Source organism: Ranitomeya variabilis, chromosome 3 (genome assembly GCF_051348905.1).
Source record: "Ranitomeya variabilis isolate aRanVar5 chromosome 3, aRanVar5.hap1, whole genome shotgun sequence".
In the NCBI taxonomy this organism is placed as follows: domain Eukaryota; kingdom Metazoa; phylum Chordata; class Amphibia; order Anura; family Dendrobatidae; genus Ranitomeya; species Ranitomeya variabilis.
This window is the reverse complement of record NC_135234.1, coordinates 518,093,389-518,108,880: the sequence shown is the minus strand read 5'-3', so window position 1 is coordinate 518,108,880 and position 15,492 is coordinate 518,093,389. Positions and strand designations below refer to the sequence as shown.

Here is a 15,492-nt window from a genome sequence, read left to right as displayed (position 1 = left end):
AATGTAAGGTCATGCACTTGGGTAGAAGTAATAAGATGTATAACTATGTGCTTAATTCTAAAACTCTGGGCAAAACCGTCAATAAAAAAGACCTGGGAGTATGGGTGGATGACAAACTAACATTTAGTGGCCAGTGTCAGGCAGCTGCTACAAAGGCAAATAAAATAATGGGATGCATTAAAAGAGGCATAGATGCTCATGAGGAGAACATAATTTTACCTCTATACAAGTCACTAGTGCGACCACACTTAGAATTCTGTGCACAGTTCTGGTCTCCGGTGTATAAGAAATAAGAAAGACATAGCTGAACTAGAGCGGGTGATGAGAAGAGCGACCAAGGTTATTAGAGGACTGGGGGGGTCTGCAATACCAAGATAGGTTATTACACTTGGGGCTATTTAGTTTGGAAAAACGAAGACTAAGGGGTGATCTTATGTTAATGTATAAATATATGAGGGGACAGTACAAAGACCTTTCTGATGATCTTTTTAATCATAAACCTGAGACAGGGACAAGGGGGCATCCTCTACGTCTGTAGGAAAGAAGGTTTAAGCATAATAACAGACGCGGATTCTTTACTGTAAGAGCAGTGAGACTATGGAACTCTCTGCCATACGATGTTGTAATGAGTGATTCATTGCTTAAATTTAAGGGGGGACTGGATGCCTTTCTTGAAAAGTGTAATGTTACAGGGTATGTATACTAGATTCCTTGATAGGGCGTTGATCCAGGGAACTAGTCTGAGTGCCGTATGTGGAGTCGGGAAGGAATTTTTTTCCCCAGTGTGGAGCTTACTCTTTGCCACATGGTTTTTTTTTGCCTTCCTCTGGATCAACATGTTAGGGCATGTTAGGTTAGGCTATGGGTTGAACTAGATGGACTTAAAGTCTTCCATCAACCTTAATAACTATGTTACTATTATTATTATATATAAAGGTCCCGCCATCAGGGTGAGCAGAGGGCGCCCACATCGAGACCCCTCTCTTCTAATCACCGGGCCCCAGAGACGGGATTATGTAGGTGCCAGGGGCAGACATACCGCCGGTGCAACTGCATCGGGCCCCGAAGGTGGAGGGGGGGGGGCCCTGCAGGCAGGGTTGTACTGCCCATAGTATGCAGCCGCTATTGGCAACTGAGTCAAGATTGCGGGCGGGTGTGAGAGGGGCCTGGTGTCATGTCCCTCCCGTAATCATGCGAATACCCAGAGCCAGAGAGAAAGCGGCGCACGGAGTGCATGAGTTCAAAAAGGGGGCATGTCATGCAGGGAGAGACGCTGGCCAATGAACCCTTTCCCCATAGACAAGAGCGCTCACTGGCTGCCGACTCTGTTCTCCTGCATAGCGCGTTTTGTGAGTATTCACCTGTAGTCAGTGGCCCGGGCCGCAGAGCACAGAGAGGACAACTGTGGAGAAAGAGCAGGACTTACCTTGTATCTTCTGCCTCCTCCACTGTTCTATTACCCACAGGCTGCAGCATCACCTCACAGAGAAGAAGTTGGGGGAGGAGGTTCACTGCACGGGACAGCACGGCAGCAGCAGGGGGCCGATAGCAGCCCTCTCTGCTGTATCCCTTTTTCACACAGTGGGTTCTGCAGTCCTCTCCAGGTGATCTCTGAACTATGAGGCCGACCTGCTCCACATCTCATCTGAATTCTTGAGGTCATAAATGTGTGTGTGTTGTGTGCATCTGTGTAGCTATGTGTGTATGTATGTACAATATACAGCTCTGATAAAATTTAAGAGACCACCGCAAAATATATTTGAGTAAAATGTATATTGTTCTTTTCATCTTTAAACTTCTGACAACATGTCTCCAAATTTCCAAGGAATAAATTTTGTATTTTTTTTCTGATAAGAAGAAATGGTCAAAATGTAAACAAAAAAACAAAAAAAAAACCCCCAGTGCTTTAAGACCTCAAATAATGCAAAGAAAACAAGTTCATAATCATTTACAAACCACAATACTTATGTTTTAACTCAGGAAGAGTTCATAAATCAATATTTTGTGGAATAACCATGATTTTTAATCACAGCTTTCATGCGTCTTGGCATGCTTTCCACCAGTCTTTCACACTACTTCTTGCACAAAAATTTAGGCAGTTCTTTGTTTGATGGCTTGTGACTATCCATCATCCTCTTGATTACATTTCAGAGGTTTTCAATGGGGTTCAGGTCCGGAGATTGGGCTGCCCATGACAGGGTTTTGATGTAGTGGTCTCTTAATTTTTGACAGAGCTGTATATATGTACATTTGTGCTCAAAAGTTTACATACCCCAGCAGAATTTTTGGTTTCTTGGCCTTTTTTCAGAGAATATAAATGATAACACCAAAACTTTTTCTCCACTTATGGTTAGTGGTTGGGTGAAGCTAGTTATTGTCAAACTACTGTGTTTTCTCTGTTTAAATCATAATGACAACCCAAAATATCCGAATGACCCTGATGAAAAGTTTACATACCCCATTTCTTAAAACCGTGCATTGCCCCCTCTAACATCAATGACAGCGTGAAGTCTTTTATGGTAGTTGTGGATGAGGTTCTTTATTTTCTAAGATGGTAAAGCTGCCCACTCTTCTTGGCAAAAAGCCGCCAGTTCCTTTAAATTCCTGGGCTGTCTAGCATGAACTGTTCGCTTGAGATCTCCCTAGAGTGGTTCAATGATATTGAGGTCAGGAGGCTGAGATGGCCACTCCAGAACCTTCACTTAATTCTGTTGTAGCCAATGACAGGTCGACTTGGTCTTGTGTTTTGAATCGTTGTCATGTTGGAACGTCCAAGTACATCCCATGCGCAGCAGTTTTTGCGAATAACATGCTACATTCATCTTTCCTTCAACTTTGACCAAATCTCCTGTGCCTTTGTAGCTCACACATCCCCAAAACATCAGCGATCCACCTCTGTGCTTTACAGTAGGAATGGTGTTCCTTTCATTATAGACCTTGTTGACCTGTCTCTAAATGTAACGTTTATGATTGTGGCCAAAAAGTTAAATTTTGGTCTCATCACTCTAAATTACCTTGTTCTAGAAGTTTTGAGGCTTGTCTCTGTGCTGTTTTGCGTATTGTAGGAGAGATACTTTGTGGCATTTGCCCAGTAATGGCTTTTATCTGGCGACTCGACCATGCCGCCCATTTTCCTTCAAGTGCCTCCTTATTGTACATCTTGAAACAGCCACACTGCTAGTTTTCAGAGAGCTCAGCATTTCAACTGATGTTATTTGTGGGTTTTTCTTTGCATCCCAAACAGTATACCGGGCAGTTGTGGATGACACTTTTGTTGTTCTACCTGACCATGGTTTTGTTTTTACAGAGCCCCTGATTTTCCATTTGTTAATCACAGTTTGAACGCTGCTGACTGGCATTATCAATTCCTTGGATATCTTTTTGTATCCCTTTCCTGTTTTATACAGTTCAACTACTTTTCCGGTAGATCCGTTGACAATTCTTTTGCTTTCCCCATGACTCACAAACCAGAAACATAAGTGAAAGATGCAAGAGTCTGTCTGGATCCCAGAAACTCACTCAGCTTTTATGTTCACACTGATTACAAGCAAACAGGTCACCGGTGAGGACGTTACCTTTAGTAGTCAGTCAAACCCATTTGTGTCAACTTCTGTGCATGTTATCAGGCCAAAATCACTAGGGTATGTAAACTTTTGATCAGGGTCAGTTGGATGTTTTGTGTTGTCATTATGACTTAAAAAGAGAAAACACAGTAGTTTGACAATAAATGGCTTCACCCAACCACTAACCATGAGTGGAGAAAAAGTTATCATCCATATTCTCTGAAAAAAGGCCAAGAAAGCAAAAATTCTGCCTGGGTATGTAAACTTTTGAGCACAACTGTATGTACGTGTGTGTATATATAATATGTATGTAGTATATATGTGGGTGTATATATGTACATACACACATATACATCAGATCATTATAATAGTGTAGCAAGAGGAAGATAAGTTCATGACCCTTAAACATGACTATATTAAGTCAATATATGAGGATTTAACTATAAGGTAAGAGCGAGATCAACAAATCCACAACCCCCAAAAATCGCTTATTTAATATGACTACCTCCTACACCCTGCTCTTTTTCCCAGAGCACAGGATGTCACCAAACAACAAAATGAAAGAACAGGGAATAGGTGAGAGAGAAATGAAGAAAAAACAATAAGACATGACTAGGTAGCAGGAAGGGAAATTCAGAGAGAGCATTCATCTGCTCCCCATTTACGTCTTTTTGGATTTTTGTTTGTTTTTGGGTATTTTACGTTCCTCATTAAAAGTGAAGTTTCACTGGTAAAGGTTTGCTATTATACATCTGATAAGACTATTATGTAACTATATAAAAAGCTTATTTTGACTACCACTATGTTTGCCTGTTAGGCTACTTTCACACTAGCGTCGGACGACGCACAACGAATTGCGTCGTTGCGACATACCGACGCTAGCAGTGAATGCGCCGCACAACGGGGGCAGCGGATGCTGTTTTTCAACCCATCCGCTGCCCCATTGTGAGGTGCGGGGAGGCGGGGGCGGAGTTCCGGCTGCGCATGCGCAGTCGGAAAAGACGGGAACGACTCACCAAAAAACGTTACAAGCAACGTTTTTTGGTGGCGACAGTCCGACGTGTGGCACTGCGTCGCTAATGCAAGTCAATGGAGAAAAAATGCATCCTGCAAGCACTTTTGCAGGATGCGTTTTTTCTGCAAAACGACGCATAGCGACGTGCAGTGTACGACGCTAGTGTGAAAGTAGCCTTAGAAATCTGGGAGGAAGGTCAATTATAAGTAATTCTGTAAAGTAACTTACTATTGTTCACCTCTCTGTACAGACATTATTACTTTACTGACTGTACAGACTAGGCTGGGGTGGTTGTGAGGTATAAACAACACCCAAATTTTGTGTTTAAAGTCACAATCACCTCCCATTAAAGGATGATTGCTGGTTATTCTGAAGATGTAACCATGGGCTTCCTGTTATCTTTCATACAAACGTTCCTTCTCATCTGAAAGTAATACATTCTACAATAAGTGTTTATACATTGTAGCGAAGTTACAGTAAACCAGTCTGAATGTATCAATAGATCTTGTTTTCTATTTTGACCAGATGGCATCTGTTGGAATTACAGAATATGTAAAGGGAGACAATAGGAAATTTGAAATCTGGTACAATGCAAGAGAAGAAGTATATATTGTGCAGGTAATGTTGTTCTGTTATATAACATTTATTTAAGATCATTACAAGGGAGAGTTAGAAGGTGTGTATAAGGAAACAAAACTGTAGGGTTAAAAAGAAATGGTTTGGTTGCTTCATATGTTGTAATTATTGAGAGACTGATAATGCATGTTTATGGGAAAATGGAGGACGACGTGGAGGAGTTGTCAACCAAATAGGCATTCCGCAGACAATTATCTAATGTGCATGACCACCTACATGTTTTACAAGGAATCATCCCACATTAATACTTTGTAGCATAATCGGTTTATCCATTATATCTTGAATTACACTCAGGCAGTTGCTAAATACGGTAATTTCATGTTCACCTTGGAAAATCTCTCAGTGATGTTAACCCAGGAAAATATGGCTATATAAACACTTTAGTAAAATGTCTTTCCTATGCAATGGGAAAAAATGTATTCTGACACATACCACCTTGATAGAGACCAAAACAATATTGGCTTTTATCATGCAAATAAAGCCCATGGATGTGGGTATTTCCACAATCAACGTTATCTCTTATCCAAACATTTATCTTGCTGACCTTCACCCCCATCCATGGAGCTATTTGGGATCCAGAGCCCCATTTTTGTAATTGCTGAGCAGGGACTGGCTGGCAAACTTTAGCATGGGGGGCAAACACAAACCATTTCCAGGAGTGGTGACCAATCCGTAGGCCACGTGTACACACGTCACCAGATACACACTCATACACACCCGTCACCAGCACACATTCATACACGCATCATCATCATGTACATACTCAAATACTCGTCACTACGTACTCATACACGTCATCATGTACACACATATCCCCGCTTACACACTATTACGCACGTCACCACTGACACACTCATACAGAAACATCACCACGTACACACACGGCATGGTGGTAACACTCATACACACACAAGTCACCATGTACACACTCAATTCAAACACCACAGTCACCACATACACATTCATACACATGTCACTATGTATATGGACTCACACAAACACAAAAATTGACTCATACATATGTCTCTCCTTACACATCACCACATACATGGATGCACACACTTCACCAGGTATACGGATGCACAGAGAAAAACATCACAATGTACACAGAGGCAAACAGACAAATGTCACCATGTATGCAGATGCACACGTAAACACTAGTGATGAGCGAGTATACTCGTTACTCGGGTTTTCAGAGCATGCTCGGGGTGATCTCTGAGTATTTTGTAGTGCTCGGACATTTAGTTTTCGTTGCCTCAGCTGCATGATTTACGGCTGCTGGACAGCCTGAATACATGTAGGAATTGCCTAACAAATCAGCCGTACATCATGCAGCTGAGGCAACGAAAACTAAATGTCCGAGCACTACAAAATACTCGGAAACCAGCCGAGCATGCTCGGGGAGACCCGAGCAACAATGCTATTCGCTCATCACTAATAATCACATCACCAAGTAGGTGGTCGTGTACATATACACGTCGCCATGTACACGGAAGCACACATACACACATCACCACTTATGCGGACGCACACATATAAAGGACTACACTGCAGTGCCGATGAGGCTGCATTTAATCACACAGAATTAAACATATTGAAAATTATTCTCCTATTTCTGCCTGCCCCACCTGCTCCCCTGTAGCTGAGTTTCATTCTTTCCTCTCCCCAAATATGTAAGTAGAAGCCTGATACCTTACCATAAGCCTCCCTTATTGCCTGTAGTTACTCACACTTCTGTATGAAGGTCTTTCCACATGATGTGAGGCAGCCGGCAGCATCCTCGTTGGCAGTGCAGCACTGTCTGCTTCCTGCTCTCTGATTGGTGGAGCAGCCATCAATAGACACATCGCACTGCAGCCTATAGTGACTGCAGCTTCACCAGAGAGCAGAGGGTATACTGCAGCCTCTAGTGGCAGCAGCTCCACCAATCAGAGAGCAGAAGGCACACTGCAGCCTCTAGCGACAGCAGCTCCACCAGAGAGCAGTGGGTACACTGCAGCCTCTAGCAACAGCAGCTCCAGCAATCTGAGAGCAGTGGGTACACTGCAGCCTCTAGTGACAGCAGCTCCACCAGAGAGCAATGGGTACACTGCAGCCTCTAGTGACAGCAGCTCCAGCAATCCGAGAGCAGTGGGTACACTGCAGCCTCTAGTAACAGCAGCTCCACCAGAGAGCAATGGGTACACTGCAGCCTCTAGTGACAGCAGCTCCAGCAATCCGAGAGCAGTGGGTACACTGTATCCTCTAGTGACAGCAGCTCCAACAGAGAGCAGAGGGTACACTGCAGCCTCTAGTGAGCAGCTCTACCAGAGAGCAGGGGGTACACTGCAGCCTCTAGTGACAGCAGCTCCACCAGAGAGCAGTGGGTACACTGCAGCCCCTAGTGACAGCAGCTCTACCTGAGAGCAGGGGGTACACTGCAGCCTCTAGTGACAGCAGCTCCACCAGAGAGCAGGGGATACACTGCAGCCTCTAGTGACAGCGGCTCCACCAGAGAGCAGGGGGTGCACTGCAGCCTCTAGTGACAGCAGCTCCACCAGAGAGCAGGGGGTGCACTGTATCCTCTAGGGACAGCAGCTCCACCAATTAGAGAGCAGGGGGTACACTGCAGCCTCAAGTGAAAGCTGCTCCACTAATCAGAGAGCAGGAAGTACACAGCCGGCTCTTGTGACTTGTGCTGCACCAATCAGTGTGATGCAGCTGGGCCAGAAGAGCATGTGAAGGTAAAGTGCAGCTGCCAAAGTAATGTGTGGCTGAGCAGCGCCTAGATATGCCCCCCTGCCCATCTGCCCCTGTTATGATCCCCAAGGTCTATTTGAGAATTTTTAATTTTAGGAATACCCCTTTAATATATACAGGGGGAGTATTTCCCGTCCTATATGATAATTATTGAGCTCTAACAGAGTGTGCACCGAGCCAAATTCATCCATTTTTTATTGTCAGGGATGTGAGAAATGAAATTTGTAACATGCGTGTAGAGTATGACGATCTGATGTAGTGAAGCTGGTCTGCTATAGAAATTACACTGTTACTTTAGCTAAAGTACTAGCTAGATAATTATGTTTTTACAGGCGCAAACATCCGAAATAAAAGCCACTTGGGTAAATGAAATCAGAAAGGTGTTGACTAGCCAGCTTCAGGCTTGTAGAGGTATCTGTGTTTTTTTTATATATATTTTATTTACTGTTCTTGAACGCATGACTTTATAGTGTAAATTTGTCACTCCTTCCTTTATGATCCTCTGCACCGCTTTGTCCAGGACATTTCCCAGTTGGCCTCTCATTGTCCGCTTATCCTGTTGTGATTGATTCATTGTGTGCTACTTAAGTTATGGATTTCATTGATGGAGACATGGAGCTTTATTATATGGCACATCACAAGGATGACAATTATTGCCCATAATATCTTCATCTGTTTGATACATCGATTTTTTTTTTCCTGTCTGCCTCACTTTCTGGCTCTTGCTTGAAATTGCCCATCTATTAAATACATTTTCTACGGAATTTTGCTGCAAAACTGTTTGAATTTTAGTAAAACTTTTGTACAACTGGTAGTTACGCAAAGAAAAATTACAAATTTTTCATAAATAGATTGAACATTGCCAGGTGAGGACATGGCCAAGCACAGCCACCACACAAAAGTGGCATAAATTATGACAGAAATGTACTCCATTCCATGAATCCAGCCTGTCTTACTCCAGCGCACTCTTCATCAAGACTGACATGCAAAACCTGGATTTTAGTTCCTTTGTCTGACTCAATTTGTTTTATATAATTAAAAACTATGGCCCTGATTCATTAAATCTCTTGTATGTAAAAGTCTCAACATTTTGGTGTAATGCAAGGTATATTCATAACATCTTTGCCCAGCTCTGACAAAATGGGCGAAGCAGGGTGTGATGGGTTAGGGTATACTTTATGCCATAAATCTTACTCTGGGCCATGACTGGAGAATGACTTATTACGATTCATTAGCAGTCGTGTGCCTCTTAATGAATCAGGCACCTGGCACTTCACTCTGCCTCCTCATCAAGACTGATGTGAAAAACTGCAGTCTTGAAGAATCGGGGCCTATGTTTGTCCTGTGGCCTTCAAAATATTGATATGTCTCTTCTTTGGACACCTCCCCCCCAAAAAAAAACAAGGTTTATTTCTCAAAAACAGCAAGTGAACTATAAACTTGGTAAAATGAGGATCAGTCTTTGGTGTTTTGATGTCATGACTTAGGCCTCTTTCACACTTCAGTCGTTTGGCGTCAGTCACTTCCGACAAAGTGACGGATCGACGGATCCGTCACAATTGTTGAAAAAACGGATGTAACGGATCCGTTTTTTTGACGGATCCGTTACTCGGGGGTTGTATATACTTTTTGGAGCATGCGCAATTGAAAAAACTTGAAAAAACGGATTGGGGCGACGGATCCGCCAAAAAACGGATCGCGACGGATCCGTCACCCATAGGTGGCCATTCTATGAAATGACGGACGCAACGGATCCGTCGCGATCCGCCATTTCAACGGAGACAAAAAACGTCTAGATGAACGTCAATGTCTAGATGACGTCCGCTAAATTTTGACGGATCCGTCGCATGACGGATGGAACGGACGACCATCCGTCACAATCCGTCGCTAATGCAAGTCTATGGAGGAAAAAACGGATCCGTCAAAAAAAAAAACGGATCCGTTTTTTGAGGAAAATGACGGTTTTAGACTGACGTCAAACAACTGAAGTGTGAAAGAGGCCTTAGTGATAATATTCATGAGTCTCTACGAAACTAACTGGCAGTATAAGTGATGAGGTTTTTATAGGGTAAAAATCTGTAGTGATGTGTGATCATAATGTGCTGTAGCAGTACCATGGGCAATGATCATGTATGCGAGGTACGGTAACTTCACAGTGATCACTTGTGTCAGACGTCCTCAAATGTGGATAAAGGGTAAAAAGATTATTCGATTAGACGTTCTACACCTCTCAGTCACATATTAAAATTCTGTTCTGTCGTGCTCATGTTTAATAACTCTTTGTTACCTATATATATTTTCAGAAGCCAGCCAACACAAGTCAGTGGAGCACACCAACAGTTCCCCATTACCAACCCCATCTAGTACCAGGTAAGTAAATGACGCTGAGTACACACAGTGCCTCCCCCATTAGGAAATCTGACGTTTTCCAATCCATTTTTTTAGTCCTTTGAGAAGTAAGTCTGGAAAGGTCAAAAAACTAGAAGAAAGGAAAACAGAGCCTTTAATAAGTCCTGACTCCTCTTTAGTAACATTACCAAAGTACCTTGAGAAGAGTAAAGGTGAGTAAGAAAATGTATTGTGATTTCTGTTATTTTGATTCCATGACTAGATAAATCATTGATATAAATGAGAGTTTAGATGGAAGGTACTGTAGATGTAACCCGAGCACCCTATATAATATCCTCCTATCTTGTGTCTGTGCTTTGGTGCCTTATGTCTGTTGTTCTCCCTACCTCTGCATGTCCGTATGTGTACTCCACATGGCTCTATTTCTCTTCTCCTGTGTCTCTCTCATTTCTAGATGGCACAGTAACTAGCCCTACCCCAGAGTCTTCTGCCGTTTCAAAAAAGCGCTTCACTTTGCAGGCTTTTCCTAACCTCAAAACTCAGAAAGGTAATCTAAGGCCAGCTAGAAGCTATGCACTAACCATGCTATCCTTGAGTCTCCTTCATATTTCTTTTCACTTAAGGCACTAATATAGCAGATAATGTGCAGTGAGGCGTCCTCTGTCATCAGGCTTATGTTGGCATGCCACAAAGAGAAGTGACAGACATCCAGATTATGTTGGTGTATCACTTGCACGTCAAGATGCTGTCACTTTTATTAATTCCGAGTACTGCGCCGGCGCTATTTGAAAAAAGAGGAGATGATCCAGCTTTCAAGCTTTCAAAATTTATTGAGTTAAAAAATAGATTCCATCATGAGTGTAGACACAGCTACGCTTTTCGAAAATCCATTGCATTCTTTAACAAAGTCGGGGTAAGCTGTTTTATCTTTATCTCTATTTGAACTGACGCTATTTGAGCCTGAAGTCTTCATATTCATGAGCAGCAAGCTAACTCCATCGTCCTTTTCGTCAGCCATCTCCATACTGCTTTGTTTAGGAAAACAATGTCCCTCAGTGGCTGTGGCGTGTCGGGTCAGTCCTGCAGCTCATGAACCCCACGGACTCCACAGTGCACCATTATTAGGACTTGCGTGTTGCCTCAATCTTGAGCTCTACAACTATGATTTTATGGAAACTACAGCATTTTGACAAAAGTGGCACAGTCCTATAATTAGGGTGTTTGTCATTGCTTTATGCTGCCCTCAAATTGGTCAGATTAATTCTGAAGACTGATACCCATTAAAGGTGTTCTCTGGCAATAAAATAAAAATGTCATTATAAAAGAGTTTCTAAATAACTTTCATTTGCAAATCACACTCATTTTGTCTATGGATGTAATCCCTATAGTATATTAAAATTGCCTTCATGTTACAATGACCGAAACCTGTCCTTGAATATTAATCTTGCAAGTGCCTGTGAACATGTGCATCAGGGACCTCCTTTTACTCCCTTCATGTGTAGGAAGATTTGCTCTACAGTATGTGGATATACTGATGTTATACTAGAAACCAGGGAAACCGAGGTAAGAAGAAGCTGCTCACTCTGCTGTCCCACATGTCTACGTGATCTAATACTTGAGAGACCTGGAGTGCTGAAGTAATGAGAGGCTGCTCACACTGCTGTCCCCCATGTCTACCTGATCTAATACTGGAGGTACCAGGGGTGCTGAGATAAGAAGAGGCTGCTCACTCTGCTGTCCCACATGTCTACGTGATCTAATACTTGAGAGACCTGGAGTGCTGAAGTAATGAGAGGCTGCTCACACTGCTGTCCCCCATGTCTACCTGATCTAATACTGGAGGTACCAGGGGTGCTGCGATAAGAAGAAGCTGCTCACTCTGCTGTCCCACATGTCTACGTGATCTAATACTTGAGAGACCTGGAGTGCTGAAGTAATGAGAGGCTGCTCACTCTGCTGTCCCCCATGTCTACCTTATCTAATACTGGAGGTACCAGGGGTGCTGAGATAAGAAGAGGCTGCTCACTCTGCTGTCCCCCATGTCTACCTTATCTAATACTGGAGGTACCAGGGGTGCTGAGATAAGAAGAGGCTGCTCACTCTGCTGTCCCCCATGTCTACCTGATCTAATACTGGAGGTACCAGGGGTGCTGAGATAAGAAGAGTCTGCTCACACTGCTGTCCACCCTATCTAACCATTCACAAAAAAATGTTCAGCTCACCTCGCAAAAAAAAACTTTGAACTCTCATGATGTGCATGAAAACTGGAAAACTCTTGGAAGGAAAATAGAACACGTGTGAAAAAAAACCTGTAATCTTGTCCAGCACTTGATCTCCAAAGTTTCCAAGTAAAATAAAAGTGCTTTATTGATCTATTAAAAAGATTTAAAAATAACAAGTTTAAAAACAGGAAATCCAGCAAAAACTGAACAGTTCTTAGTCATGGCAAGGCATTAAGTCAAATTCTTGGTCTGAACTGAATGACTTTTCTAAATAAATCCCTCCCAAACTGGATGTGCATATATTCAAATGGTGAACAAGCTACTATTATATACTACCTGCTGCAAACTGATTTTAAACTTGTGTGTTTTTGTATCTTTTTTATGAATCAATAAAGCTTTTTTAACTAGATAAAATAGAAAATTGAGTGCTGGACAGGATAACCATTTTTTCAAGTGTTTACCATGTCTGCTTGATGTTATACTAGAGATGCCAGGGATGCTGAATTAAGAAGAGGCTGCTCACACTGATGTGCACCTTGTATATCTGATCTAATACTGGAGATACTTGGGATGCTAAAGTAAGAAGAGGCTGCTCACATTGATGTGCACCTTGTATATCTGATCTAATACTGGAGATACTTGGGATGCTAAAGTAAGAAGAGGCTGCTCACATTGATGTGCACCTTGTATATCTGATCTAATACTGGAGATACTTGGGATGCTAAAGTAAGAAGAGGCTGCTCACATTGATGTGCACCTTGTATATCTGATCTAATACTGGAGATACTTGGGATGCTGAATTAAGAAGAGGCTGCTCACACTGATGTGCACCTTGTATATCTGATCTAATACTGGAGATACTTGGGATGCTAAAGTAAGAAGAGCCTGCTCACATTGATGTGCACCTTGTATATCTGATCTAATACTGGAGATACTTGGGATGCTAAAGTAAGAAGAGCCTGCTCACATTGATGTGCACCCTGTATATCTGATCTAATACTGGAGATACTTGGGATGCTAAAGTAAGAAGAGGCTGCTCACACTGATGTGCACCTTGTATATCTGATCTAATACTGGAGATACTTGGGATGCTAAAGTAAGAAGAGCCTGCTCACATTGATGTGCACCTTGTATATCTGATCTAATACTGGAGATACTTGGGATGCTAAAGTAAGAAGAGCCTGCTCACATTGATGTGCACCTTGTATATCTGATCTAATACTGGAGATACTTGGGATGCTAAAGTAAGAAGAGCCTGCTCACATTGATGTGCACCTTGTATATCTGATCTAATACTGGAGATACTTGGGATGCTAAAGTAAGAAGAGGCTGCTCACACTGATGTGCACCTTGTATATCTGATCTAATACTGGAGATACTTGGGATGCTAAAGTAAGAAGAGGCTTCTCACATTGATGTGCACCCTGTATATTTAATGTAATACTGGAGATATCAGGGGTCCTGAGGTAAGTTGAGACTGCTCACACTGCTGTCCACCCTATATATCTAGTCTAATACTAGAGATACCAGTAGTGCTGAGGTAAGAAGAAGGTCACACACCAATGTGCCCTGTCTTTCTGCTCTAACACTGGAAATACCAGGGGTGCTGAAGTAAGAAAAGGCTGCTCACATTGATGTGTACCCTGACTTTCTGAATGCTGAGCAGCTGCTGTGACCAGCAGAGAGATTGACAGGTCATCTCCAAGTCATAGCAGCAGAGCTCCCTACTGCACATGCTCACAGGCACCTATTCTGATAATATAATAGGACGGGTGCATTTATAAAATTTGCTAATTAGGGGTATTTAGGAATTCATATGTAATGCTATTCTGTTATTTTTCTTTTCCTGGAGAGCCCTGTTAAGGTGTAGCTCCTGTGTCGTACTTACAGTGCCAGCTCTCTGGCTGTCTGCGGTTTAGAACTTGTGTTGTGAGATGCTATAGGGAACACAGTGTAGCCAAAAGAAACCATTTAAAAGTGTCCTATAAGGATGTTGTACTGGTTAACTGCACCAGCTATTTCTTGAAAAGAAACACTATACTAAAACATGAAGTCTTAGTATAGCAGGTCACCTGCAGTTTTCTAATTAATTAGCACAGCTTCCCTTGTATGTGGTATTGCAGCTTAACTCCATTTTTTTCAATGAAATTGATTTGCGATAACGGACACAACCCATGGGCTGGTGTTATGCGGCCATGTGCTGTGTTCCTTTATAAATACAACTATCTCAGGATTTCCAGGCTCTCTAATAAAGTCAGACTGATAAATAACATACATGACCCTGACCCCTACATCATGCTGCTAGCAGATTAAATAGCAAAAACCTAGTGACAGATTCCCTTTAACTTATTTATACAGAAATCCCAATACATGCTTTCCATAGGGAAAATTCTTTTAGAATAGTATTTTTCTTTACAGTGTTACTAATAAAATACTAATTTTTGAAGCATCTGTCTTTCAGCTTTATAATGTCACTGCCACTGTTGTTAATAATCTCTGGTCCTGTTTTTCATTTACTAATGTGTTGTAGCCTTTGAGTTTTTCTGGAATGCCGTGTAGCTATAATGAGCGTAAAGCTAAATAAATTGATGTAGTGTCAGTTTTTTTATGCTTGACACCTTTGGAAAATTTTGCTCGCTCCTATATTGTCCACATTATATCATGCTTGTTCTTTCACTGCAATGCTAGAAGGAGCCTACGTTTCTCAAGCCTTCTGCAAGTATTTGCGGCTTTTTGCAGTATTTTATTTGAGGTCTGCTGACTATGGAAAGAGTAAAAATGAATGTACAGTATCTCACAAAAGTGAGTACACCATCACATTTTTGTAAATATTTTATTATATCTTTTCATGGGACAACACTGAAGATCTGACTCTTTGATACAATGTAAAGTAGTCAGGGTACAGCTTGTATAAGGCCTCTTTCACACGTCAGTGTCTCCGGTACGTGTAGTGACAGTTTTCTCACGT

The 15,492-nt window shown here is 42.2% G+C and overlaps 1 protein-coding gene across 17 annotated transcripts in view; it reads left to right on the top strand.

Moving 5' to 3' along the window:
* The window catches only part of MCF2L (MCF.2 cell line derived transforming sequence like), a 376,751-nt gene that overhangs the window by 337,851 nt on the left and 23,408 nt on the right, over positions 1–15,492 (top strand). For 15 of the 17 annotated variants that reach the window (XM_077296978.1, XM_077296977.1, XM_077296984.1 and 12 more), the window contains 5 exons: positions 5,104–5,196; positions 8,286–8,364; positions 10,257–10,323; positions 10,399–10,514; positions 10,757–10,849. In XM_077296978.1, coding sequence (XP_077153093.1) covers positions 5,104–5,196; positions 8,286–8,364; positions 10,257–10,323; positions 10,399–10,514; positions 10,757–10,849 — 448 coding nt within the window. The remainder of the gene's footprint in view (positions 1–5,103; positions 5,197–8,285; positions 8,365–10,256; positions 10,324–10,398; positions 10,515–10,756; positions 10,850–15,492) is intronic. The other 2 variants (XM_077296986.1, XM_077296980.1) reach the window with 1 other exon arrangement.